The sequence below is a fragment of the Chenopodium album genome, chromosome 16 (assembly GCF_948465745.1).
Source record: "Chenopodium album chromosome 16, dcCheAlbu1.1, whole genome shotgun sequence".
NCBI classification, from domain to species: Eukaryota; Viridiplantae; Streptophyta; class Magnoliopsida; order Caryophyllales; family Amaranthaceae; genus Chenopodium; species Chenopodium album.
Genome location: NC_137849.1, coordinates 32169418 through 32181668, shown reverse-complemented (window position 1 = coordinate 32181668; position 12251 = coordinate 32169418). Strand labels below are relative to the sequence as shown.

Here is a 12251-nt window from a genome sequence, read left to right as displayed (position 1 = left end):
GTCACCTTGCTTCCGATATTCGGTTTGTCGCGCTATCGGTGCGGGCTGTCGGCTTGTTCCTCCCTGAGACCGGTATTGGGAAAGGTGTCCCCTTCTGATAAGGTCTTCAATGTTTTCCTTCAGCTGGATACATTCTTCGGTGTAATGGCCGACATCTTTGTGGAACATACAGTATTTCTTTATATCTCGACCCTTCGTTATCATCGGTGCCGGTCGGGTCCAATCCTCCTTGTGCTGATTTATTGAGTAAATGGCGGCTCTTGGTGTGTTCAATTGAGTATAACTGTTGTACCGTCCCAGACCTCTGGTTGGTCTATTCACTTTCTGGGGGTTCTGTCTTCTACCTCCTTCCATTGAGGTCTCTACTGACACAAACGTACTTTGTCGCCGAGAGGGTTCTGCCGAGACCGTCTGGTTGCTTGCTTTCAAAAGTTCTTCGCTTTTGATATACTCATGGGCTTTGCTGAATGCTATCCCTAAGTTGGGGAAGGATTTTCGCGCCATGTATCTTTTAAAATCACTATCGGCTAGACCATTCATCAAAGCCATGACGGCTATTTCTTGTTGTAACTTTGGAATGGTATTAGCTTCATTATTGAAACGCCGAACGAAATCCCTCAGTGATTCGTCCCTTCTTTGTCTGACAGACATGAGTTCCCCTGAGGTTCTCTGTCGTGCGCTGTTGCTTATGTATTGACCTGTGAACATCTCAACAAGGGTCTCAAAACAGTCGATAGACCCAGGTGGGAGATTAGTGAACCAATCTGAGGCAGCCCCCACAAGTGTTGTAGGAAAAACCTTGCACCATACTGCATCCGTATCGGTATATAACAGCATATGGCTTTCAAAAGCCGCTACATATCTCTTCGGGTCGCCTTTACCGTCATAGGTACACGCCGGCATTTTTATTTTTTCCATTTGCTGATCAAGGACCCCTTGTGTAAAGGGAGACGTCCTTGGTCGAATGATGGCCCTGGATGAGTGCCTCGGCGGCCCGCTACTGGCCTCTTGTCGGTAAGATTCTGATTCTCCTCTTTCCGCACTCCTTGCGACCTGTCGTTCAGAGGGTATCACCATTTCGCGCGATTGTGGTCGCGGCTGAGGCTGCTGTTCGGCCTGATTGAATTGATCTTCAAGGTTGATCCTCACAGGCGACGTCGGCCCCCTTAGTGGTTCTCTCATGGCCGTGACCCCGGCCTCTTTCCTTTTCCGAGACATTGCCTGCATAACTTTGGCCGTTATCTCTAATTCTTCCGGTGTGAACTCTCCCCAGGGATCCGGGATAGCCTGGGTTCTTTCCGGCGTCGGCGGTACGTTTATCGTGTCCTTATAGAGAAAGTGAGTTTCATCCTCCACCGTTATTTCCGGTATGGTGCTTGCGGCTCTGTTGCCGTCAGTGGCCAGGGTGCCGCTATTAAAATTCCGATTTCCTGACTCTGGAATGGGTGTAGTTAGGATATTTCCTTCCATGACTGTGGGAGGTCTTTTTTGGACGATAGAAGTTATTACACCCCTCCTTCTAGCGCCAATTGTTCCGGGTAAGTTCCGATACCGAGATGCCTTGGGGTTGGTAAAGGTTTACCGTCCAATACGATACCTGCACAGTCAACACAGATGATCTAGCCCGGGGGTTATCCGGGAACAACCACTCCGATGCTAAAGTTAGTAACCTGAGGAGGAAGGTTTTAAGAGAGAGAAAGAGTGTATATAGAGAGAGAAAGAGAGATTGTACCTTTGAACAGGAAAATGTGGCTGGGTATATATAGAGGGATAACCAAGCAGGTGCCACATATCCCTATAGGTGGCGCACCGACCTTATAGGTGGCGCACCGACCTTGTAGGTGGCAGGTGCCTGCGTGGTTTTAAGCTGCTCTCCACGTGGCCGAGAAACCGGCTACTGTGGATGCTAAGCTAGTTTGCTAAATATATCGGCCTAATGGCGACGCTGTCGGTACCATCCCGTACAAATGCGATTTTTCTTCTTCCTTTGAGATGTTGTATTATGGAAATATGATGTGTTCTTGTCCCCGTCTCTAACCTCTGAAACCCAGCTTCTAATGTACCAATAAGCTTCAAGCTTTTCATTCAACTCATCAAGGGCTTTTTCAAGTGAAGCACATTCCTTAACACAATCCACCAAAATACCAGATTGTTGTGCCTCATGTAACTCTTTTTCCTTCTCAGCAAGCTGCTTTTCAAGCTTATAGAAATTTTACGCACTCCAAGTAGCTAAGCCTCTGCCCATAGCAGCGATTCTATCCACTGTCAACCGCCCCTCTGAACTGTCCCAAGCCTTCTTAACAGCTTGCTCACACCCATCATCAAGGAGCCTACAAGTTTCGAACTTGAACTCCTTTCTCTTCCCTTTTTTCCTCCTCCCTGACGGTTTTTCTCGCAATAAAATGGTTGTATGGTCTGATATCTCACCATATGTTCAATAGTATAATTCGGAAACATAGTCACCTAATCATGAGAAGCAAGAAAACGGTCAAGGCGTTCATGGACCCGAGTTTCAACTGAGTTTCCTCTTTCCTAAGTGTACCATTGACCCTTATAACTCAAATCACGCAGACTGCAACCATCAATACCCTCACGAAAATTAGGAATCTCACGACGCTCCCTATCCGCACCTCCCTCCTTTTCTGCATAAGTAAGGATTTCATTAAAATCCCCACCAAAAACAATGGGGAAATTAATGTCATCACAGAAATTTCGAATGAGACTCCATGTCTTGTCTCTAAAATTCAATATTAAATGTTTAATTAGTCACTTTGATTAGACATTAAAGGGAGTAAACTAAAAAGTATATGGTGAAATATTTGATCCCATCAACGGTTACAAAATTTCATTAGTGAACTAAAGTTGAAATTAAAAAATGAATTTAGATTTGCTTATTAATTGAATAATAAATAATAAAACAATAATATATTGAGTAGTTAATATAAAGTTGCGAAATAAGGAGTATAAATTAGAAAGTTACAATGTGTGGTTTAAATCATTCTATTTAAAAAACTAAGTATTAAGAGGCGTTGATAGTTTGATGGTAGATGTCGTTCTTAACTTTAGTGGTTCAAATTATATTTCAATCATAAATTTACATTGAATTTTGATATTTAGTGTGGAGGAAAAGGTCTTGACATGTCATTGCTCATGTGACGCCAAATTTAGGAGTAAATAAAGAAGGACACATGGTGATACCATGTTATCCAATTGAGTTTTAATAATATTATTATAGATTATAGATTTGAATAAGGGGAAATACCGGTTTATCAATATGATAAACAAAATATGTTTATCTAAGGGTATAATAGTCTTATTTATGGGTAACTTTGTAATTTCGGGGATAGAAGAGGTTAATGAAGTTAATGGAAACTGGGGGATTTAAAGTGTTTCAATGGAGAAATCAGTAGATGCAATAAAGAAAATCGAGCTCACGAACTACATCAATGTAGGTTAACAGTTATGTATTTAAGACGAAAAGCCGTACCCTTTGGGGTTAGCCATACCCTTCATTTCTCCATTTCTTTTAGGGTTTTCGTTTTTCGCCACCGAAAATAAGGTAATGGAGATGGTCGGTCGCGAGGAGGAAGCTTCAACAATCCGTTTCCATGGTGGAAGAAGCTTCAATAATGGAGTCAAAAGCTTCAAACGACGTCGGCATGGAGGGTCACGAAGAAGAAGTTTCAATAATAGTGATGAGTTGGCATATTTCACTGTTCTTAATATTTACAATTGAACCATTTGATAAACATAATACGTTTATCTAATTGATAAACTGGACAGCCCCATTTGAATAAAGAAAGGGAAAGGAGAAAAAAAAAAGGGAGGGTGGGAGGGAGAGAGGGAAAGGAGTGTTGGTTACAATTTAATGCCTCCATTCCCCTCCCATCTAATTAAGTATACACCCATACCTGGTATAGTCCATATCGATGTTGAGGAGAGGAAAATATAGAGAAAGAGTGGTGAGCGGAAATTTTCTTCCTTCACCATTAAGAGTGCTTTGATAGCCTAATTAGTTTAGCAATCCGTCTTGTGTGTGACTAGCCACACTATGTAACCATTTATAAAAAAAAACAAAATAACTCATATAGCACTGACCAAGTAACCCTTATTATACTGACTAAGTAACCCTTATAACACTAATTGAATAACCCTATATCACTAACTAAGTAACACATTTAACACTGATCAAGTAACCCCTATTATATTACGAAGTAACCCCTGCCATACACACATATAGTGTGACCAGGCATATATAAGACTTTTTTTTTTAATAGTGGGTACATATAAGACTTTGTGATTAGTTTAACATCTTTTACGAGTAATGCGTAAATTTTGACATCACAAATTCGAGCCCTTAAACCCCGGAAAAAAAAAAAAGGAAATTCTTCGATTCGTTTCCCCGAATTCCCCCTTTATTTCTCAGTTCTCACACCCACGGGCCACGGCCACCATTTCAGCTCCTCCACTCGTTGCCTTTTGTTTTCCATTTTTCATTACTCAAACTCCCTCTCTTTAACTTCCTCTACCCATCAAATTAAAATCAAAATTAAGCAAATCGAAAGTCTATAAATCAAATACTAAACTCTTAGAACACAAATTTCCATTGATTGCTATCAATCACGACAGTCATGGCGGCAGCAGCAGCAACAGCAACAGCAACAGCGGTGTCGGGTGGACAAAGAACAGTACTCATAACAGGCGTAAGCCGAGGTTTAGGCAGAGCTTTAGCTCTTGAAATGGCGAAACGAGGTCATTGTGTTGTTGGGTGTGGTCGTTCTCAAGATAGAATTGATTCTCTTCAAGCTGAACTTCACAATTCTCCTTCTTCTTCTACTTCTGAAGAATCATCCCATCTTCTTCTCAATGTTGATGTGGTAATTTTAATAATTATAATTCATTTAATTTGTTCATTTTTTTTGGTGGGGTTCTTTGAATTTTGAATATGAATTGATTAATTGGGATTAATGGGTTCAATTTTGGGTGTAGAGGTTGAATAATAGTGTGCAGGATCTTGCTAAGTTGCTTGTTGAGAAGAAACGGGTTCCTGATATTATTGGTATGTTGTTTTCTTGTTGATTAGTTTTTGATTATTTGTTTGTTATTATTTTGTCAATGGGTTGAAATTGTATGATTATTAGGAGGGCAATTGTATTTATTTATTTATTTTTTTGCTATGTGGATTTAAATTAGGTTGATTAATTGTGAAGGGTATTGGATTTCTCCTCCTCAAAAGACCATATAGTTGGCAAGAGTTTGTTTCGAACAATTTTCTGATTCGGGTTTCAGCTACATATCTCAAATGTAAACTAAGTTGCCCTATGATGTTTATTTAAATCTAAACTATTCAGGATTTCAGGGTCTAAAAGAATTATCCTTTTCAATAGCTTGTCTCGAACAATGGCATGAGTTGGCCTTCAACACTGTTGTTACACCTGCTGTAACTGGTGTCTGTATGTCTTATGATTAAAGGTTTAATAGGAATAGCTTTTGGATTGTTAAGAAGGTAAATTTGTGTAAACTTGGAGACCACTTGTAATGTGATAGACTCGAGCTATATGAGAGGTACTGAGTTAGTAGTATAGTATGTTGATTAGTCCCTGTGTTGGTATCATTTTCACATCACTAGTTAAAATTATATTATCAAAATGACTATTTATTCTGGACCCTCGGACAGAGGGAGTACATGTGGAAAGGTGTTTATTGCTATAGTTAATGTTCTTGATGTTATTTGAAAACTTTACAATGGTGGGTTTAGGCGTTGCATATTTGTCAAATGTGTCGCATTACTCGCATAGCTAACTCTTATCAAGATTTTGAAGTACAAAGTGATTAGTTAAGATGTAATTATCTCTTCTCTTGATGCACTAAAATGTTACTAAGAGACCATAGTTTGTCATATTTTGGTAGGTAACATAATTTTTTGAAGTTTTATTATGAGTGACAGTATACTAATACAGAGACAATATGAACCTAGCCTTTTTACCTAGAGAATTTGGTTAATGGTTATCATTGGTACTTAATGGCGTGCTAAGTTTAGGTATGATGTGAAAAAGAAATTATTGCTAAAGAACTTTTCTATAGAGGAACTTGGAAGATTATTGAATGTAATAATCACCTTATAAAAGCTAAAAACATAAAGCCTGAAGTTGATTTCTTTAAACAACTATGGTTCATGTATCTTCTTGAGAATAATAGTTGCAATTAGTGTAAGAAGAAAGTTTCTTTTTACCAATTTTTTATGGTTTGTATCATTTTTTTATTTTTTTTGTCATGCTTGCATCTATTTTCAGTTAGTCATATTATAAATTTCTTGCAGTAAATAATGCTGGCACCATTAATAAAAACAACACCTTGTGGGAGGTTCCAGCAGAAGAGTTTGACACTGTGATTGATACTAATGTGAAGGGGGTTGCTAACGTGCTTCGTCACTTCATCCCTCTTATGATTGAGAGGAAGCGTGGTATCATTGTCAATCTGTCATCTGGATGGGGGCGATCTGCTGCTGCTCAGGTAAAAAGTTTTGTTGTCATTTTTTTCTTATAGGCATACTTGCATTATCATTTTTCTTGAATGCTGCTGTATGTTTCTAGTGGTGGACTTGAGAGTACTTCAGAGTGATTTAAGGAAAATGCCGGAGAGCAAATTCTGAAAGTAAGGAGATAGAAAATTACAATTTGAATCATCATCATTATGACTACATCTATCTACATCAATAGCTTATAGTTGGTATGAAGAGAAAGTTTTGACTTATTAGGAGTAAATGCAAATAAAGAAGTTGCCAAAGAGTAATGCAGAGAACTGACTTGAGAAGCTAAAACTGCTATTTGCAAGGACAGAGGGGTAAAGATAGAGTATTACTGATGCAATGTTGGTGAAACTATTTATTACTGCACTTGAAAGATAGAAAAGAATGAGATCTTGTGACATTGTTGAACTTTTTGAAGGTTTGTCATGCCAACGTGCAGATTTTAAAATATAAGTTCCTAGGTTATACCAAAAAATTATTCTTTTCTCAGCTTAGAATCTTTGAAGAGTCAACATTTTATGGGGACATGGTTGATATGCGAGATACTTATATATGAATCAAAATGAAGACAAATGTTTCCTAAAAAACAAATGTCTTAAATATCAGGAGGTTACGTGGAACTATGTTTTTGATGCTATCAACAAAACAATCTTAGCACTTTGCCTGAAGTTGATCATGGATTTGCTCTTTCGAAAAGGCTAATGGCTTTGGTGGGCAAAGTTACGATTTTTCGATGTATGTGTAAATGGGTAATTGTATTGCAACGTATTTATGGGTGGCGTAAAAGGGAGGGGATATCTGTGATGGGTAATGGTTAGAATCTTTTGAAGTGTCAAGGAATCATTTTATGGGGAGATGGTTGATATATGAGACACTGTCAAGATTTGGGAGGTTATTCATGAAAAAAAATGATGAAAAATGTCTTAAACTTTAGGAAATTATCATGGAACTATGTTTTTGGTGTCATCAACAAAACAATCTTAGCACCTTGCGTGAAGTTGATCAGGTTTTGTTGTTTTGGAAAGGCTAATGGTTTAGTGGGAAATTTTTTGAATTTCTAAAAGTATGTATAATTGTATTGAAAATATTTGATGAGTGGGACTCAGAAAAAGGGGAGAGGATATTTGTGATGGGTAATTGTCTACTTGCAGGTTGCAACTATACAAAGCTTAAGGAAGAAATAAATAATAACAATGTGAATTACGTTGATTAGGGTTGCTAGATATTATTCAATTAGGTTTTCCTGTGTGATAAGCATATTTGTATTGATTACCTAATAAGAATTTGTTACATTATTCCCTGGTTTGAAGCTGTATGGGATATGTAATACATGCCAAACCAAATCACAATTACAGAAAAATCAGGATGACAAAGAAACCAAGAAACAATGTATTATTGTAAAGATGTTTTGTCAAATTAAACTTTTTACTGAATTTACTTGCCTTGATAAGTTTTTCAATCCCAGGATAAGTTTCCTTGGAAAAGAAATTGTGTTTCTCTCAACTGAATGTGATATGTTCAAGCAAAAAATATAAAAATGGCATTTTGGATGTATGTAATTGTGACGGATCTAACAAGGTCCCACATAATAGATGGTCAAAAAGGGAGTGTAGGTAGTGTAAAAGTCCAGATATTGTAAATTCTATGGAAGTGAGAAATATACATTGTGATCTTGGCAAAGATGATGATTTTTTGATAGATGTGTTTTGTTTATCTGTGAAGCTATTGGTGTTTTGCTTATAAAACTATCGATTTAGTTGTCATTGGAGATTATTGAAAAAGAGAGCACTTAAGAAGATTCTGGATTAGTGTGTGGAATGGTTTTACATTTCAAGGATGTTGGTGTTGTAGTTGAGTTCATTGGAGAACATAATTTCATCGTCTAAGTACATACTTCTCATTTGCAATTTTAAAAATAAAAATATTGTTTTTATATCTTAATTCTTCGGGCTATAAGCAAAGTTCACTTTATCTCTAAATGGTATACTACTTTTGCCTGGGCATAATTGAGAATTGACCCTCTCTCTCTCTCTCTTCTTCTTTTTCCTTTTTTTTTTTTTTGCTGTCGTTGTTGGGGATGGGGTAGCTACTTGACAAACATTGGAGGGAGTATTATATTTTGAGAGACCAAAATATATATTATACTTAAAGCTCAAATGTCTTACATCTATATTGATTAGTGAATTCTGAAGAATTCAGATAATTTTGGCTCTGGAGGCTAGTTGGTTCTTCCTGTTTAGTGCTGACACTCTATTTTGTCTAGCAAACATAACTCTGAAACTGTTTCTGTTCTGCTAGGTTGCTCCTTACTGTGCTTCAAAATGGGCAGTTGAGGGTCTGACTAGAGCAGTTGCAAAGGAGCTGAGTAGTGGTATGGCAATTGTTGCTCTTAGTCCTGGAGTGATACATACTGAGATGCTTGAGTCCTGCTTTGGAAGTACAGCTCATGTCTATCCAAAGCCTGATCAGTGGTAATATATGAATTTTCCTTTTCTCTATACAAGTTATGAGCTAGTGATGTTTTTTATTCAGATATATCTTATGTACCATGCTTATCAAAAAACCTTTTTTTTCTTCACATTTCTATATATTTGATTGCATCTGTTTCTTCTTGGCTTATATTATGTTTCAAATGCTGAAACCAGTATATCAGGCCATCCCTATAGCTGGCTGAGAAACTTCTTGGTGGCTTTTGTGGTCCTTGTTTAGGCTTTTCTTATTCCAATAACAGCTTTGGGGAATATACTTGTTGGCTACCCCATGTATATTCATTAACTCAAATACGCATCAACTATCCAATTTCTTAAACTTTCTTAATACAATTGCCTTAAAAGTACTATTTATGTTTCCCTAAGTATTACTCACTTTCGGTTCTATTCGTTTTTCTATAATTTAATCACTTTTACTTTATTGAGATTATTTCATTTATGTCAACCTGTTATTCACAATTTATCATCTCCACCCAACTTTGTCAGACCCCTGGTAGTAGGTTTTTTTCCCTATTAAAATTCTTCTCTCTCTCTCTCTAAAAGCAAAAGTACCTACACAGCCACATGAGTAGTCTCCCTCTTGAATTATCCTTGCTAGATATAGAGTTTGGAAAAGAGAGTACTCTCTCCAGCCTTATTTTTTGCCCCCTCGAATTTTTGTGGGGTTAAAATTTAAAAAAAATTGCCACAAATTCTTAATAATCCATAAGCAATAATATAGTCAAGTGGGGTCTTGTTAGATTTGTTACAGTGTTAATCAATCAATCAAAGCCTTAATCCCATAAGTGGGGTCGACTACCAAAAGTGATTATTTCGTGTAGTCATTGACAAAAATCTTCCTCCTTCAACCCTTACGATCCAATGCCTCATCCTTATGCAAATCCATATACTTCATATCCTTCTTAACTTCTTCCAACCAAGTTATTTTCGCCCTCCCCCCGCCCCTCCCCCCAATTTAACCCCTTCATGGTCCCACTCTTCCACTTTTCGTACTGGTGCACCCTCGAGTCTCTGTCTTATATGCCCAAACCAACGTAGACAATTTTTCATTAGTTTGTTTGCAATGCCTGCCACACCTACTTTCTTGCAAATAACCTCATTTTTTTATTCTATCTCTTAAAGTATTCACGCACATCCATCTTAACATGCGTATTTCCGTAACCTCCAACTTTTTAAAGTTCTCTCCTATAGAATTTTCCCTTCAATTGTAAGGGAATGCTTCGGTCACATAACTCTCCCATGGCTGCTCTCCATTTAAGCCACCTCGACTTAATCCTGTGTGCCACATCTTGATCAATGTCACCTTTTTACTGGATGATTGACTCAAGATATTTAAAACATTCACTCATGGTCAAGTTCTTTCCATCCAAACTCACCCCATCATCGTTTGTCCCCCTTTGAGTACCAAAGTGGCATACCAAATATTCAGTCTTACTCCGACTTAGCTTAAACCCTCTGGATTCCAACCTTTGCCTCCATTACTCCAATTTGGCATTAACCCCATCTTTAGTTTTATCCACCAAAATGATATCACCCGCAAACAACATACACCATGTAACTTCATCTTGAATTGGTTTGGTTACTTCATCTAGATTTGTTACAGTGTCTACTTTAATAATATAATATTTTTATAAATTGAAGAAAATTTATTTTTTAAGACGTATCTTGAAGTATGTGATTTCGTGAAAAGTTTAATGGGACGGGGTAGTAATAGATAACTTTACCAAACCAACAATCAATTAACAACTGATAAGCAAGACAAATAAGCTCTTACAATCACTTTTAGCTAATAGTTGTGTAGCATATAGAGCCTGTGTTTATTTTCACAAAGAAATATGTCCCTATATAAGTGTTGTTTGAGAATACTATTCTTTTGTTCACAATGTGCTAAACAATTTGAATATAGAACTTGAACATTTCGATTATTCGACATCTAACATATGTTTTCACTCCTCTACTAGATCTAAACTCACAAAAGACGAGCCATACGAACATACTAAGAACACTTTTGGCTAAGAGGGAATGGGTAGCTTGTGCATGCTAGGAACGCTATTGGTTAAGAGGGGGATGGGTAACATTGGGATTTGTCGTGGACGGCACAGAGACAGCTTGCATCCGAAGCTGGTTCCTTTGACTGCACCTGTCCATGTTGGGTAGGCAGCCAGGTATAAGAATGGGTTGCAGATTTAGGAGGTGGAAAGGAAGATGTTTTGGGAGTGACATCAAAGGGCTCCAAGGCCTGGGCCTTCTTTAATTTGTCAAGACCTGCTCTTCCATACATTTATCTTTTATTCCCACCAATCCTGGCAGCTGTGGCAAGGTCTCTAAATTTCTGGAATTAATTTAGCAGCACCAATCTCAGCAGTAGAGAATTCAAGAGCAACCAAACAAGCCTCTGGAATTACATTTCTAACCAAACAAATCTCATTTAATCAGCAAGGGATAGCTTAAACACTCAAAATAACAGTATAGTGTACATACATGTTAGTATGTTACAGAGGCAAGGGTGAGAGAAAGTGAAGGGAAGATTTAGTTTGATGGGGATCAGTGAGGATGAGAGCATTGACGGGTGTCACGTGTCAGAGAAAATGGTGCTTTGGTTGTTTCAAACCATCCCATGATACCAGTCCACTTCATGATTTCATTGTTCTCTCTATGAGTATGTTATGCTTGAGAAAAGTTTCAGGTTGAATGTTAGATATGTCCTTGTTGCAATATTCTGCTGCATACATGTATTGTTGTCTGAGAAATACATGTACGACTTCGTTTGCTGATTTTTAACTGACAGGAAGCAATGCTTCATCTGTTACTTTCAGTCTATATCATTGCACGACAAGCTAACAGAGTTGGTGGTTGTTGGACATGAAATTGTCGAAGCTATGATTATTGTTGGGCATCAAATTGTTGAAGCTATATGACATGTATTCTGCGGTTCTGCCATAGGAATGATCATACCTGTAGATGTGATTGTTATGCACTTGTCATGAGATTAACTTTATTCATATTCTCTTGCAGGGCTCCGAGGGCAGCAACCATGATACTTAATCTGACATCTGCTGACAATGGTGCGTCATTAACTGTGTAAAGACTAAAGAGTAAAAGCTAACTTAACCAGTGTTTTTTCCTTTACAAATAATTGAAATTTTGATAGATTGTATAATGCGTAGATGGGACCTGTTCTTGTTCTCTTATTGCTCAATCTCTATCTAGGAGGATCATCATTTGAAATGTAA

At 37.6% G+C, this 12251-nt stretch overlaps 1 protein-coding gene across 1 annotated transcript; it reads left to right on the top strand.

The window, feature by feature from the left end:
- The first annotated feature begins 4387 nt into the window (after positions 1–4387).
- Positions 4388–12251, top strand: LOC145586370 (NADPH-dependent pterin aldehyde reductase-like). The gene is made up of 5 exons (XM_081643192.1): positions 4388–4877; positions 4990–5059; positions 6320–6513; positions 8828–9000; positions 12034–12251. Exons 1-5 carry the CDS (start codon positions 4632–4634, stop codon positions 12101–12103), a joined length of 753 nt encoding a protein of 250 aa, XP_081499318.1. The 5' UTR covers positions 4388–4631; the 3' UTR covers positions 12104–12251.

What these genes read in the sequence shown, in the direction of transcription:
- LOC145586370 (XM_081643192.1), top strand. Translation starts at nt 4,632, where the DNA reads ATGGCGGCAGCAGCAGCAACAGCAACAGCAACAGCGGTGTCGGGTGGA. An exon ending in TTCTTCTCAATGTTGATGTG is followed by an intron (nt 4,878 to 4,989) that starts GTAATTTTAATA and finishes TTTTGGGTGTAG; the next exon opens with AGGTTGAATAATAGTGTGCA. An exon ending in ACGGGTTCCTGATATTATTG is followed by an intron (nt 5,060 to 6,319) that starts GTATGTTGTTTT and finishes AATTTCTTGCAG; the next exon opens with TAAATAATGCTGGCACCATT.